Here is a 16,635-nt window from a genome sequence, read left to right on the forward strand (position 1 = left end):
GTATTAGACATACATAAGCTTTATTGAGTTTATTATTTCTAAATGTGGTTTTTGTCTTTTACCAGAGCAATGAAGACTTGACTAATGCAGAATATTCTGTGGCCAACTCAAATTCAATTTTCGCCAACTCCAATGTAAGTGGTCGGGAGATAAATTACATTTGTACTGAGATTGCATGCTTCTGTTGTGGCTTTACTTGGCTTTTATAAGACTGAACGAAGTAGATGTGGGTTTTGACGTTTTTTATATGAAAATTCTCAATGCTAACATAGAACCACTTCATGCTGTTAATGTTTTAAGTATTTCATTGGGGTTTCAGTAGGGAATTAATAGAAAGGTACTGCGCTGTTGGGTGGTGTTTTGTAAGTATGTAGAACAGTTCGCTGAGCAGTGAAAATATTTTCTGGTGTAATTCTTTCCAGTAAACTGGACTTGTTATGTTAGTGATTTTAGATGTGGTGTAGATGCTGCCCAGGGGACAGCAGACTTCTGTGAGAAATGGGTCCAGTCTGTGTATTTAGCCTTCTGTTCCCTTCAGAAGGGAGTCCCCTATTGACAATATCCCTTCTTTTCTTCTTTATGGAAGCTGTTCTGACACAGGGTTTAGGTTGTCTTAACCCTAGGGTTGTTTCTAAACCTTGAGAACTATTGTCCTCGTTAAGGCTCAGTTCCACTTGCAGAGCTTTGTGTGTATTACGCAAGGGAACCCAAGGTTGTCACAAGGGAGATGCCTGCTGTGCTGGGCAGGAACTTGCTGCCATTTCCCCTCATCTCCTGAATTTCTCTGTTCTGCTGGGCAGAGAGAGGATAGGCAGTCCTCTGCTGCATGAGTCTGAGACAGAGTAGTTGATCTCCCTTTCACACTTCCTGATAGTCTTCAACCTGCTGACCTGCTCCCGGAGCTTTGTCACCAAGCAGTGATGTTCCTCCATCTGGGCACATCTCCCACAGGTGAACTCACCACTGGTGTCCAGTACCAGTGTGAGAGAGGGGCATGCCCTGCAGCCCAACATCTGGGAGGCTGCATCAGTTGTAGCTGGTGCAGAGCTTGGGGAGGCTTTGATTTTCTGCTGGGTGGACACCGTGGTTCCCTGGTACTTCTGCCTTTGTGGACTACTCGGGCACTGTTCGCTTTGGCAAATGATGGTTACTGGTGTTTTCAACTCATTTGAAGTAGTGACTTTTCTGTAGCCACAGTAGTGTGATGTTACCCATATCATTATTAAATATTGTAGAAGAAACCTATATTGAGTGGCAGTTCATTCTCCAGATAAACTGGTTGAGATAATGATGAGAGAGTGGGGTACCAACAGTAATACGGTGTGCCCAGTTTTAAGCTAATCAGGAGCAGTGTTGTCAACTTGGTCCCATGCTAGCCATTATTGGGCAGCAGCTTCCTGTGTGCAACATGGCAGAATTGGGTTTTGAGGATTCATCCTAAGAAAAAGGGTGGGAAGGAGTGACATAGGACATGCATTTGTCATAGCCTAGACTTCCTAGTTGTTCTTTGGGGAGATTGTTCTGATAAGCATGAGTAGGTGGGCAGGAGTCAGGGGTGTACTTCTGATGTATTTTCAGAAAGTGAATTTTTTGAGAAATTTTGAGAGGGGGTGTTTGATTCTGGGTAAGATGGGATTGCTGTGTAGGGAGGAGCAGTTGGGAGAAACAAAAGTATTTGGTGAAAGCCAAAAGAGCTTTCTGGTATATGAGATCATGGGGGGTGGGTAGGTAATCTAGAAGGCAGGTGATCAGAGGCTTAGGGATTTCTGGTGTGTCCTAGAACGGCTTAGTGTATTTTCAGTCTCCAGCACTCATTCCTTTTGTTCTCTGTTCTCCTCCTTTTGGATCTTCATAATAAATACCAATACCATCTTCTCTTCCCTCCTTCCCTTGCATGAGAGTCCTGTGCTGACCTAACTGAAGAACAACTTGATTGTAAAGATATATTCATATAGTGCATTGTGAAGGAACAAAGGTTATCTAAAATAAAAATACAAATAAATTATTTCACAGTCCCTGCTTACAATGTAAGATAGCTGAAAAGTTAAAGGCTTCTCAGTTTTTTTGTCATTAAAAATTTTGGCACATAATGAAAGTTGTGTCTTTGTATGTATTCAGAATTGCTACCATGTAGTAGGGTTGACTGTCCTGATGTCTGTCTCATGCCTTTCGGTGGTAGTTTACAAATTCAGTGTCAAGGGTTCAGTGCCGCAGCTGGTAAGCCTGCTCAGCCAACACCTAACATAAACAAGGTTAAGTGTTTGCTGACTGAAGGACGAGAGTGGTGTCCACTCTTCCCCTTCCCCCTCCAAAAAAAAAAAGATCGAATGATTGCATGCCACCTCTACTGATCCCAGGTTTGTTTCCTTGCGTGGTCATCAGTCTCTCTTATGACCCTTATGGGAGGGTTCCTCAGCCATTGCCCTATTACCTGGGTTGTGCTTGATGTCTGCTTCCACCTTCCTATTACAGTATAGTAGAACAGCTTCAGGGAGCAGAATATTCATGGAGCCAGTGAGAATAAGGCTTTTGTTGGTAAGCAGATTAATGAAGTTGCAGAGGCACCAATTTCTGGTTGTAATGAGTGTGATGTTCTGCATGGCTGTTCTGAATCTGAGCAGCAGTGATTCAGATATTAGTGTGGAAGGTCCCTCGTCCCAGTCTATGCACATAGAATTGGTTTTGGGTGTTAAACAGTCCTGGCAGCAGGGAATGAAACTTGGGATTCCTCATTCCAGTGAGAGAGTTTCAAGCTATTAATCTTGATTGCATGTAATACTATTTATTATTACTGTTGCTGTTATTACTAGTAGTAATAGTTGTATTGTTATTACTAACTGGAATAGCATTAACTGGAGCCCTCCAAGTTACCGTCATGAAAGATTTCAGAATGGTCGCTGTCACTGGAGACAAGTTAAAGATGCAGTAGGGAATTCTCTACAACAACCTAGCAGTTACAAGTTCTAATAATGCCCTAGTTAGTGACTCCTTTTTGCTCTGCCTAATGGTAGCTAGGTACAGCTGATTTATCATTTTAGGTGTTCATGAGATGCAGGCATCAAGACATTTAAGTACTAGTGTAATTCCTCCTGTTAACATTAAATGTAAAAAAGTTCATTGTAATTTTATAATTGTATTTTGAAAATACTTTACTGAGTTTTAAGAACTATCTCATAGTATTCTAAAACATGACCAAAATTTCATAAAATACACAAGCTGATTCAGGACCAGATTGGGATAAGATTCTGAATAAACATACCTGAGGAACTGAAGTTAGGGTGAGGACATTATTGCATGTGATACTTACGGCTTACAGCATCTTCACACTGTTTATATGAAGTGAAAACAAGCATTTTTGTCCTTCAAGGAATGAAGACTCAGAGTATGAAGGTGACTTAAAATTTCACACCCATGTTTTGTGTTTATCTTGACCTAAAAAGAAACTGAATAATTGAGTCTTTGAGTAGTTGAGATACAATTTTGCAATTTAGAAAGGTATACTCTAACTTAGAACAATTGCAAATATTGTTGTGCATTTAAATTCATCATTCCACCTGCAGATGCCTGATACATGTATTGTCTGGAGTTTCTGGACATATTATAGTTTTAGGAAAATTTTATTTGATGATAGGCCAGAGTAAAGTAGTTGCTGATTTTCCTTATCACAGTATTTATGGATGTAGATATGAAGAATTTTTTCATTCAAGGTGGCACTTAATAATTACTGTAATTTCAGTGTTTATCATTCCCCATAATCTTCTTACTAGCATAAACCACAAAGTCTATAGCATTGTTTTTCTTACTGCTCTGTTTCCAAGTTTTTCCTAAACAAAGAATTGGTGTAATTCCTTAACTTCATGAAATGGTCACTAGTTTGCACCATGTGACTATAGAAATATTGGTAAGATTTTGGAGATTGATCTTATTTGATAGAGGAGGTCAGTGAAAAAGCAGCTTTCTCCTGCCTTTTCCTGCTACTGCTCTCACTACTGAAACCATGCCCCAAATTGACTTACAGTGGAGGTCTTTTCCCTTCTCCTTTCTTTAATCCTTTTGTCCATACAGTGCTCAGCGTGAGGAAGGGAAAATGGTGCTCACAGAGCATGTGACATCCTCTTTGAAACAGTGCAGCTGCAGGGCTGAGTGCCGTGGAATTGCGAGATTTGAGAAGTGAAAGGAGTGTAGTGTCTCCATTGTCTGTTCGGAGGGCATGAGTGGGATGGGAGTGACACACAGGTTTATGCTGGTCTGCTGAATGGGGTGAACGTCACCTTATGTCCATGCTATGCAAATATAATTTTGCAAAGAAAGTTTGCTTGCAAGAAAAGGAAGCTTAATGGGGAAACACGGTAGAGCTTGGAATTTCTGAACATGATTTATTTCTTGTTTTGCATTTCAGAACACTGATCCTAAGTCGTCTGTAAAAGGTGTAAGTGGACAGCTTGGAGAGGGGCCTAGTGATGGACTGCAGCTGTCCAGTAGCCTTCAGTTTCTTGAAGATGAACTTGTGTCTTCTCCCTTACCTGATCTTACCGAAGATCAGCCTTTTGATATTCTTCAGAAGTCCTTGCAGGAGGCCAATATTACTGAACAGACTTTGGCAGAAGAGGCATATTTGGATGCCAGTGTAGGTTCTAGCCAACAGTTTGCACAAGCTCAGCTTCATCCTTCTTCATCAGCATCCTTTACTCAGGCTTCTAATGTTTCTAATTACTCAGGTCAGACGTTGCAACCTATAGGAGTTACTCAAGTGGTACAGCAACCTGTTGGAGCATCGTTTGCAAGCAATACAGTTGGTGTGCAACATGGCTTTATGCAACATCTCGGAATTAGCGTTCCCAGCCAGCATTTGTCTAACAGCAACCAGATCAGTGGTTCTGGGCAGATACAGCTAATTGGTTCGTTTAGTAATCAGCCTTCCATGATGACCATTAATAACCTTGATGGATCCCAGATTATACTGAAAGGCAATGGTCAGCAAACACCTGCAAACATGAGTAGTGGCCTCTTGGTTCATAGACAAACTCCAAATGGTAACTCGCTGTTTGGTAACTCAAATTCAAGTCCAGTAGCACAACCTGTAACCGTTCCATTTAACAGCACAAATTTTCAGACGTCATTGCCTGTCCATAATATCATCATTCAAAGGGGTTTGGCACCAAACTCTAACAAAGTTCCCATTAATATCCAACCAAAGCCTATCCAGATGGGTCAGCAGACTGCTTACAATGTGAATAACTTGGGAATACAGCAGCATCACGTACAGCAAGGGATTCCTTTTGCTTCTGCAAACTCACCTCAGAGTTCAGTGGTTGCTCCTCATATGTCTGTTAATATTGTTAATCAACAAAATACAAGAAAATCAGTTACACCTCAGACAGTTAGCAATGCTGGAGGTAGTATTGTTATCCATTCTCCTATGGGTCAGCCTCATGCACCTCAAAACCAGTTTCTCATACCTACAAGTTTGTCTGTTAATTCTAATTCAGTTCATCACGTCCAGGCCATAAATGGACAGCTCCTTCAGACTCAGCCTTCCCAGCTGGTTCCTAGCCAAATGTCTGCCGAGCATGTAATGCTCAACAGGAACTCTACGAACATGCTGAGAGCCAACCAGTCTTATTCAGGACAGATGCTGAATAATCAGAACACAGCTGTTCAGCTTGTTTCCGGCCAGACATTCACAGCTCCTGGAAACCAGGTTATAGTAAATCATGGAACTTCACAAATTGTCGGTGGACAGGTGCCACTGCAGCAGGCGTCACCAACGGTGCTGCATTTGTCACCCAGTCAAGCTAATGTTTCTCAAGGTAGATCGAGTTTTACTACAATGTCACCTGGGCAGTCTACGGCCTCAAGTTTGTCAGCTTCTAGTCGATTTGCTGCTGCAAGTTCTTCTGGTTCAGTGCATCCCAGCTTGGGACCATCAGTGCAGTCTGTCGCATCGGGAGGAAACTTCACTGGAGATCAACTCCCGCAGAGCAGAACTCAAGTTCCCGCCAGCGCATCGCATCGTCTTCCAGCATCCTCTTCCAAATCTGTCAGCACCTTCAGTCACACGTCAGTTGGAGTAACGCAACAGCAGTTCACCTTTGGTCAGGTATGAAAAGCTGCATGAGAATGTAGCCAAAGAAATGCTAGAATCTGGTTAGCAAAGTATTAAAGTTGGTGTTAATACAGTGAATGTTAATTTTGCTGGTTTGTATTGTTAAAACTACTGTGGAACTGCTGAAAATTACTGTAACCCAACGACGTCATTTCACTCGGTATTTTCTGAAGTCTGTCACCAAGTTCATGAGTCTGTCACTTGTATTAATTCAGAAGATTTTGATTGTGATTGATAGCAGTATTTTCAGAAGTGGTTACACTCATCTATTTCTGCTCCCATTTAAAGGAATGGACACTGTAAGATTATACAACTGAGAGCTTTCCTGAAAATCTTAACACAGAGCTACATGCGAAGGCTCGAGTACATTCTTAGCACTTAAAAATCTCTTGGCCTCACTAAAAACTGTGCATGTGTTTTCAATATTTGACCTATTCAAATTAGAGATTAAAAGGTTTCTTTGTTTTTATTTTATTTACCATACAAAATGAATCAGTTAAAACTTAACCTCTTTGGCATTTTGGCCACTGTACTTTTGTGTGTCTGGAGCAGTTAGAAGCTTTCAGATTTGAGGCAAAGACAAGGCAAGAGGTGTTGCTTAGACTCCTTAAGAGAAAATACCTTTTGAAGCAGTTTGTAAAAGCACAACATTTAAAATATACTTTCTCACAGAAGAGGTCTACTTAATAATACATATCTCTGAATTTACTTTTTAAGGTGAGAACTGGTCGTCTTTTGTCCAGTTGATGCAGTTGCAGTATATATTCAACTCAAGTTTTCATAAGTGAACTTCAGACTCTACCATTACTTAACTCAGGGACTTGTCACACAATTAGCAACAACCCATTATTCCATTTCTGTCCTTCTTTTGCTCCCACCTCTCTGGTCATTATAAAATACTTACAATAACTGTCTCAGAATGCATTTGCAGCAGTTATCTTAGGTCTTTCCCTTTTCCCAAAGGTCTGATGGATTTTTTTTTAGCCAAGATCAAAATGGTCAATGAAATAATGTGTCTTAGAATACAACAAGCATTTAGAAAATAAGGGCGAACGTGTTGTAGAACCACATTTTCAGTCTTTGCCAAAACTGCTAGCACAGGTTGTAACATTTTATTTGGAGATGAGTAATTTGAGGCCTGCCTGCCTTTCTCTTCATGTGTCCACGTCTTCCTCTTTGTAGGTTACATGCTGGGTCAGTGAGTTTCAACAGTTACAAAAGTTTAATATTTCTTACTGCCGTAAAAGATCATTTTAGTTTTGTGCTGAAATTGCAGAGCTGAAAATGGGAACTACAGAGGACAAATTCTGCTGTTTACTAGGATCTTATTAGCTTGTTTGTACTTGCATTTTAAGTACTGTTCTGTGTCGTGAACTGTGTATTGTTTAGTTGCTAAACACTGGACAATTTGTTCCACTGTATTTTTTGTTGTTGTGGAGACAGCTTATTTAGTCACCTTGAAGTTTTGAGACTCAAAAACTGAGAGCTTTCTGAGGGGCGCTTGTAGTGGTAAATCATGGTTCTTCTAGAATGTAAATGGTGTGTATTTGTGCTGCTAGGGGAATTTCTAGTCCTCTCTGATTTACTTTATAAAATTTGTGAATGTAGGAGGAAATTAGATGTCTGAGTTTGAGGTTAAAAAAGAAGGTGTAGAGCTGAATTTTAGTTGCCTTCTCTGCCTGTTTGCTCTGTTAAAGCTTTCATTAAATATTTGACTGTGATTTTTTTTTTTTAACGTATGTGGCACAGAAAAAAGCTATGAACCAGACATCACCGGTTTCTGCATCGAAGACACAGGATAATTTGAGACAGCCTCAGCTAACAAATCTTCTGAGCAACACACTATCAGGTCAACTAAGGTCTTTTTAAAATCCTTTTCTTAATTTTCTCCAGCAACAGAAATTGGTTCTTCTTTGATATGTCAGACTTGCATTGATGGCTTGTGCTGATAGGGTCCTAAAGATTATCAGAATTTTATTTTTAGAAGAATGTAAACTAATCTTTTCAGTACTGAATGTGTGGGGTCTTTTTTTCCCCAATCATTTTGTAGCATGAAAAGTTGAATCTGCACAATAAGCAGTTATTTCTCTCCTCTATAAAATCCAAAATTGTGCCTTCTTCCATTTTTATGTTTTTTTTCAGCTTGGGAAAGTAGAAATCAGTCATTTTCAAGATACAGACATCTGCTAAAAATTCTTTGAAACTTCTAGATCCTCTCTTAATGGTGGCTGCTTCAGATACAGGGGAAAAAAAATAGCGATTACAAGGCTATGTGCAGGCTGTCATCACTCGCTTTGTTTTTGAATGTGTCACTTCAGTTGACTACTGAATGCACTGTTCATGGCAAAATACTGGGATTTTCAAGCAGCAGCATGCTACTGAAAGAACAGAACCAACATGGTCAAAACCAGGAAAAGGGAGTAACTTTCATGTTCACTTTGTGCAAAAATAACCCTTTTGAATAAAGCCCCATAATCTACATGCCTTTTTTTTTTTTCCTCACTGTGTGCTGTTATATGCAAGCTGTCCAGGCAGGTCTCTAGAATCAGCACAGTGTGGTTTTGGTAATCTTTTCGGGGGGAAATTCTTAGTTGTGTTGTTGGTTGTAATGTAGCATGATGCTGATACATTGCTGTTTGAATTCCTGAGCGAGGCAGTTGGACGAAGTCTGCCCATCTGGAAAATCTAGGAAAAAAAAATTATGCCTGCTGTTGAAATAGTTTCAGGAGCTCTGGAAAAATTGGGTTTATATGCTTGAGGGAGGATTAGTATTGAAAAGCTTAAAAAGGCACTGCATGATTTTTAGTTAGTTGTGGGATACTATACTTATGGTACTCGAATTTCTTCTTACATTGCAGTATTATGGTAGGAGGTGATTCTTATCTGAGGATTTTTGTAGTTTGCAGCACAAAATATCAGTCCTGTTTCATTTTTATGAGCCAGTTTCTCCACAGGGTAGTTGCGCTAATGCTTTTAAGCATATAAGATATTTATCTTTCTCCTAAAAGCTAAAAACTCATGTAAAATGGTCAGGATAGGTAAATTAAATTATTCTGTTCTTGCTTAGGATGACAGGGTCTTTTTAATGTATTTTTTTATAGGGCAGGACTCTGGAGGAAAAATCATACAGCAATCTCTAGGAACCGCACAAGAAAAAGTAATAGGATCATCATCAGTTCAACAGAGTATACAGGTAAAAAATACTTTCATTTATATGTTCCCTTTTCCCTTAAAAATTGAGTTAAGTTAGAGATGTTTGAACTCCATATTGATAATCTAGGAGTCCTCTCAGTTTTTTTTAAGAGTATGTGAAGTCACTCAAGCTTGTCAGATTCTACCTTGACATAATAAACATTGAGTATTTTGCAGATTGATATTCTGAATGCTGTTTTGCGATTTGATTCAGTAAGTGAAGTCTGACTGTAGTGTTCCCTGGGGGTAATTTCAGGTGACATAGTGTTCTTCATTGAGTTGGACAATAAGTTAGACCTACTGTTTATTACTCCTTACAAACTCAGCTGCTTGAGAGGGGATGGCTTGAGAGAAGTAGTGGAAAAATGCCTTCTGGTTTTTGTTCTGTTCTCTACTGCATTATCTTCTTTCCCCAGTGTCTTTTTTTTAACCACCAAAAATTCTCCCATATATGGCAATTATGTACAAAAATTTAGCACTGCATTCAGAGTTTGTGGCTGGAAGGGGGAGGCCAGCATTTTTGGAGGAGGAATACAAGAGCTTCTGGAGAGAGGAGACAGTTGTTACATTCAGGGACTGAGTAGCTTGAGGGCAAGAAGTGAGGGTTTGAAGTAGGCTTGAAAGTGCACGCTTCAATGTGGATGGAACTAAACTACAGAATCACAGAAGAGAATCTGGTTTAGAGTTTTTATTCCTTGCTGTAAATGTGTTCATCAGTGTAGTATGACATGAATGTTTTTCCCTTTCTTAACTTATGTACATGTAGAGCAGAAGTCACTCACAGTAGTGCTCCACAGTAAGTTGAGCCTGGTTTTGTAATTGCTGATCAGATGCTCGTTTTCCTGTGGTGGTGAATACTTTTTATGCTCTGAAACCAGAAGCTTTTTGGCCAGAAAGTATCATTACAGTGTGTCTGCTTCATGCTGCTGCTGATGGCTGAGGTTGCTTTGTACCACGTGCTTCTTTCTGTTCCTTCTAACCGTGTTGCAGTTCGAAAGAGCAGACTTTTTTTAAAATCATAAGTAACTTTTGCTCTGTGAACCATTTTGTTAGTAAGACTAGTTGACTAAAAAAACTGAGCAGCTTTCGTATGAAACAAAGACTCTTTGATCCAGAGTGGCTTCTTTGGGAGAATACTTGTATTGCAGTAGTGCCTCTTATACAGTACGAACATGAGTCTTTACCACTTCGGAGTGCCTCATATCTTAGGACAACGTTCCCTTGAAGAAATTTGCCTTTATAAATGTCTAAGGAAAGGAGAAGATGATGTGGATCTACCCAATGTACGGATCTAGCTATAGCATTGACACAGAAACAGAAGTCCTAGAGCCACTTTCACCCCCCACCAAGTTAATGTAGCTTTTGAGAGTTAAGTACGCAACCCTAGCCTGCTTTCTTGACAGGTGCTGTAATCCATCAAAATCAGGCAAGGTGACATCAGCTGAGAAAGGCAGAGACAGTTCTTGAGAGCAGATTTCTTTGGAAAAGTTTTTAGTTGTACCTTTTCTTCTTTTCACCTGCAAAATTTGATAACCAAGCTTTTTCCCAGTGAAGCATGTGTATGCACTACAGTGGAATTGCCTACAAATAACATTTCAGACCTTTGGTTTATCACAGAATCACAGAATATTAGGAGTTGGAAGGGACCTCGAAAGATCATCCCGTTCAACCCCCCTGCCAGAGCAGGATCACCTAGACTAGGTCACACAGGAACGCGTCCAGGCGGGTTTTGAATGTTTCCAGAGAGGGAGGCTCCACAACCTCTCTGGGCAGCCTGGTCCAGTGCTCTGTAACCCTCACAGTAAAAAAGTTTTTCTGTGTGTTCAGTTACTTCCCTAATTCATTGATACGGTGTCCTGTGCAAAACAGATCATTGGAAGTGTTTATATTCTGTGGTGGTTGCATTTAGTATTGGTTATACACTTAATTGGCAGAAATAAATGCTGAAACTTAGGCTTTGCAAAGGAGGGGATATATTGTAATTTGGTTTTTATTTTGAACTTAGGTGGATGGTCATTTAGTTGGACAGAAAAGGCCTGCTGCTAAACAGTTAACTAAAGGAGCTTTGTAAGTCATTCTTCTTTTGTAATTTTCTTGCAGATATTTCCTGTAAGCTTCATTTCTTTTTAGTTTTTGTGAATGTGTAAAATTCCATTAGAGTATGCATTAATTATATATCATTAATTTCCCTTGCAGTATTCTCCAGCAGTTACAGAAGGATCAAGTGCATGCTGTGACACCAGATAAAAGTCGGTTCAGATCATTAAATGATGCCGTTCAGAGACTCCTTTCATACCATGTGTGCCAGGGATCACTGCCAACAGAGGAAGACTTAAGAAAAGGTATTTTTCTTTTAAAAATGGCAATGTGTTTGTAATCAATCTATTGAGAGAATTCTTTATGTTTAGAGCAGTAAGAAAAGGAACATTTTAAAATTTGTGCAGATTACTGAACCTTACGGTACTTGAGAACAGTATTTGAAAGTATACTCTTGTCTTTCTAGTGGACAGTGAATTTGAATCTGTAGCTACGCAGCTTCTGAAGAGGACACAGGCGATGCTGAACAAATACAGATGTTTGCTTATAGAAGATGCAATGGTAAGGTGTATAACCAGGAACATTTTATGTTTATAGGATGTGATTCAGTTAGTTAAAAAAATACGTCTATATCTATAGGAAGGTGGGAGCTAGCATTAAAATTAATTTTGATACTGTGTTTCATCTTAGGAAGGTGATAAATACAGATATGAAAATTTTAGAGATACATATATATAGCCAGTGTACTTATCGCACCAGCAATCTCAGGTTACAGCCTGCATTTTGGAGTGTATGCACATATCTTAAAATCAGTGCAATGGGTTGAGTTTGTAGTTCACATAACACCTAAGTGCAGTGCAGTTATATTTAAGTTCCACAGACATTAAAGACATGTGAACTTCTACTCTCTGCTTATAATTTGCTCTTGTGCTGAACAGGCTGTGGTAATCAGGCAGGTGATTTCTGTATGTTTCTGTAAGTGATAGAAGCTGAAAGAATATTAGAAAACTCCATTGAGAGGCCTCCAGCCATATTATAATTGGAGCTAAATCATCTTACAGTTTAAGAAATCATTATTTCTCCTTGGAAGCTAGGTGGAGCCTCACATTTTTATCAGAAATGCTTCTGATTTAAGTGCTTTCACAATCCCAGGTGTGAGGTAAAAAGAAAACTGACAAAGTTACTTTAAGAACTTACTTTACAAGGATCAGGAAATGTCATTGTGGCTTCAGATATACTAGTTTTTAAGCCTGGAAAAGTTTTGAGTTTGAGTATAATAGACATTTAAATCGCTTTGCTTTAGAAACAAATACATAATATAAGTGTTAGAATTAATATGATTTTGGAATCTAGCAGTCCCATTTAAAAAGGTACTAACCATAAAATATTTGCAAGTAATTGCAGATGCAAAGGGCTGGATGGGGATTAAAACCTGTCCTTTTAGCATGTGTTATGTTGTATGATAAACCCCATTCAGTCATTTTGAAGAGATTATTTCACACAGTGTTCAGGTTTGGAACTAGTTGCCTGTTGTTGTGACTTAGTGGTGGGTGGGTGGGTGGGTGGGTGGATGGATGGATGAATGGATGGGTTCTTCTGTGATGGATGGATCTACCTGGCTTGAAGGCATTGTTGGCAAAATGCAACTCAGCACCACCTAGTTAGAAGAATGGGAGAGAAGTGCAGGGAAGAAACAAGATGATAGGGTAGTCCTATTGCAAGGATTTCTGCTGTTTTTCTCTCTCAAAGAAAAAGGTACTGTATGATGTGAAAAATGGTGTACAGTGGTACTCAGGCCTGAAAAGATGCAATTCATGCAATTCTTACAACTAGAATAGTAATTCCTTGTTTTAAAATCTTTAACAAATAAAACATATGATAAAATGTGAATAATACTTTATGGTTGAGTTTCAGTAGTGGTTGAGGTCAGAGTCAGAATTGTTGAAGATGCTGTGGAATTGTGAATGTTCTCTGCAAATATCTGATTAAAGATGTTCTTTTTCTCTGAAGAGTAACAATGCTATACATGCTTTGATTTGTTACCAACACAAATGACTACTGAGATGCTTGGTTTTTTTCCTTTTCCTGCAGCGGATAAATCCCTCTGCAGAAATGGTTATGATTGATAGGATGTTTAACCAGGAAGAAAGGGCATGTCTGACCCGGGATAAGCGTCTTGCACTAGTGGATCCTGGTAAGTAATGGCTAACATCTGAATCTTACAAAAGCAGCATAAATATGGACTGTTTAAAAACTTATGGCCACAGTGAGGCACTGACTGATAGGGATTCCAGTAATCAAAATACTGAACAAGCAGTTGCAAGTTGAATTTTAATAACTCCCAAATTCAGCAGTCTAGAGACACTGTGAGGTTGAAGGCAGTTATTTGAGGAAAAAAAAGTATTTGTCCTGTTTGGCAGAGAAATATTTCTGAGTTTCTTTTGACAGTAGTCATCACTCTTGCATCAGTCTCAGTTCTAGTAGGGAAGAATGTGAGTTTGCTGGCAGTCAGAAAGAACATCGCTGTACGAAGCATGAACACTCTTGCTCATCTTAATGAAGTGTTGCTTTTGGAGTGTCATGGCCACTTAAATGTCTGCGTTATGAACCAGACTGTGGTTAAACATAGCAAATAGAAACACACTATTTGTGTAAGGTAACAGTTACTGTTTATTCATATGTTCTGCATATTCTGCACTTTTAAGAGATATTCAGAGGCTGTATCTTCCAGATACCATATTTGCATATGTAGAATGCTAGGAAGTGCCTTTAGTCTGGTTTTACATTGCACATATGTGCATAGCATGCTGATTAATTTGGTGGTAATCTCCTATGTTGGACGCAGTAGAAAGTTTAAGCGTGTGTACATCTCTTAGACATGAATCTGTAGGCTGTGGATGTTACTTGAATTTTAATCCTCAGAAACTACATTGGAGTGTCTGTTATTTTGATGTGTAGGTAATGTAAGTAAAATACCGTTACTTGATTTTCAGATGGTTATCAGGCTGATTTTTGTTGTTCTGCCAAACAATTTGATAAATCAGCCGAAGAAGCACAGTCCAGCAAAAGTGACCATCCGCCTAGCAAAACGTTACCTTCTCGAAGTCAGACTACCAAATCCCAAGCCAGAGACCGACCAAAATCCAGCTCAGCAGAGTCTACAAATCACAGTAAACTTCCTCTAGTGCCTAACAACGTTCTGACACCACCAGAAGGAATAGCTTCTACTAAAAAATTGGAGAGCCTCACTAAAGCTTTAAAGTTTGAAAAAGCTAATTGTTCTTCTGAGAGCCAGTATGCGGCCCTTTCAGAAGAAAAGGTGACTGGGAAAGATCTCGCCAAGTCAACTGAGGATTCCTCGAGTTTGGAAGACTTGTCAAAAACTGCGTCGAGAGGTGGTCATGGAACACACAATAAAATATCAAGGAACACAGTTCAGTCTTTCTCAAAGGTAACGTGTAATAATTCCCTCCAGGACAAAACTCTGAGGAGCTCTCCAAAGAATGAGGTTTTACATCCCGAGAACAGGAAAGGCTCTGGTGAACCCCAGCAAGACTTACTGCTCAGTAAGAGTTTAGAAACTACATTTAAAAACATCTTGGAACTTAAAAAAGCTGGGAGACAGCCACAAAATGAGGCGACAAGTAGCGGCTCGGTTGAATTAGAGTTTCCCAATTTTTCACCTATTGCTTCACAGGAAAACTGCCTGGAAAAATTTATTCCAGACCACAGTGAAGGTGGTGTAGAAACTGACTCTATTTTAGAAGCAGCTGTAAATAGTATCTTAGAGTGTTAATAGTTACAGTACCATGGACAAGTTCTGTTTCTCTTAGCAGAAGCAAATGTGAATGACACCACAAGTACAGCCTGACATGCATTTAAGGTTAACCTTTCTAAACTAGATTCTGTTCTGTGTTTGAGAGCAATACTCATTGTGGTTACAGTGAGATTTCCAAGTAAAGTTAATCCTTGTTAGAATGCAGTCTGTTAGGGCCTTACTATTTCAAGTATTATTATGATAGTGCTTTTGATAATTGTGCAGTACTGCAGCGTAACAAGGTTGCAGGTCGTTAGGCCCTATGTAATACGGTAATATACTGACAATCACAGTCATTTGAAAGGATATATTTATTAAGAAAATGTTTTTAAAAAGTGATGGAAGCAACAATTCTCCTTTACCTTTGCTCTTCCACGAATCATCTAATTTTTAGTTTTTCTGAAAAACCCACTGTACCTCTATTCAAAAGCGATTATTTGCTTTGTTAATGAGTCTGTGTTCAGGATTCTTAAGTTGGAAGGATATCATCAGTGTGTTTACAAGGCTTCATAATTTAAACTTAAAGTGCTTTTCTATTGCTTTCTGAGCAGAAACTAGTACTTGATATATTTGTAGTGGGTACCTTTAGTCTGTGGGATGATATTTTATGATCTTAGTCACAGAGGCATGATATGAAGTAATAAATGCTTGACTAAGGAAGGTAGAATGGAAGCCAGTAAATGGCAAAGTGTATAGGATGAGGCCATGATGGAGCCATGAATTTATATATATAATACATATATATGTTAACTCTTGAGGAAAAGATTTTGCATTTTATAATTGGATGTAGTCAGCCTTGAGTCTTTCTGAAGTGGTATAAATGTTTGGTTGTTTTAATTTGTTGTTTGATTTTTATTTTTTTAGACCAAGTGTCAAAAGCACTTTTATTTGGAAACTGTTATGATATTTGTACTTTATATTTTAAGAGGACATTAGCCTTACTCTGATGAAATTTAAAGGCCAGTGTTTATTTTTTTTTTGCTTTTTGCTGTCAGAGAATGTTAAATCATTCACCATAGCAGTCATAATTATCAAGATATGTACAGACCAAAGTCGATCAGCAATCCCATTGTTTAAACATATCAAAAAGTGTGTAATTATTAATTCATATTGTGGAGCCAAAGGGAACCATTGCATGGTTTGTATTTGGCTTGCTGTCATGTTGTTAAGATAGAATCTTATTATTTTATTTATTTATTTTAATCTATGACATCTTTTTTCTTTTTTTTTTCCTTTTTGCTGCCCATGCTGCTTTTTCCTAGTTTACTTTGGTCATGAGTGCTTTTGTGCACGTAAGTACGCTGACGTTGGTCACGTGCGTGCAGTACATACGTCTGCTCAGGAGGATATAGCTTTTGTGATTTCTAAGGTATTGCTTATGTTCTCCCCCAGACCTTCTCCACAACTTCTTAAACAAATTACCAGCCATTTTCCAGACTTGCTGATTACAATTTTCGTAATAGAGAGGCTCATTGTGACAAGC

General features: G+C 38.9%; 1 protein-coding gene across 1 annotated transcript in view; it reads left to right on the top strand.

Annotated features, from left to right (window-relative positions):
* The window catches only part of GLTSCR1L (GLTSCR1-like), a 31,614-nt gene extending 16,483 nt beyond the window's left edge, over window positions 1–15,131 (top strand). Inside the window, exons 4-12 of the mRNA XM_010178795.1 lie at window positions 66–134; window positions 4,400–6,100; window positions 7,856–7,955; window positions 9,208–9,299; window positions 11,304–11,365; window positions 11,495–11,640; window positions 11,802–11,896; window positions 13,427–13,529; window positions 14,329–15,131. Coding sequence (XP_010177097.1) covers window positions 66–134; window positions 4,400–6,100; window positions 7,856–7,955; window positions 9,208–9,299; window positions 11,304–11,365; window positions 11,495–11,640; window positions 11,802–11,896; window positions 13,427–13,529; window positions 14,329–15,131 — 3,171 coding nt within the window. The remainder of the gene's footprint in view (window positions 1–65; window positions 135–4,399; window positions 6,101–7,855; window positions 7,956–9,207; window positions 9,300–11,303; window positions 11,366–11,494; window positions 11,641–11,801; window positions 11,897–13,426; window positions 13,530–14,328) is intronic.
* The last annotated feature ends 1,504 nt before the right edge of the window (window positions 15,132–16,635 follow it).

The sequence above is a fragment of the Mesitornis unicolor genome, unplaced genomic scaffold (assembly GCF_000695765.1).
Source record: "Mesitornis unicolor isolate BGI_N332 unplaced genomic scaffold, ASM69576v1 scaffold33112, whole genome shotgun sequence".
NCBI classification, from domain to species: Eukaryota; Metazoa; Chordata; class Aves; order Mesitornithiformes; family Mesitornithidae; genus Mesitornis; species Mesitornis unicolor.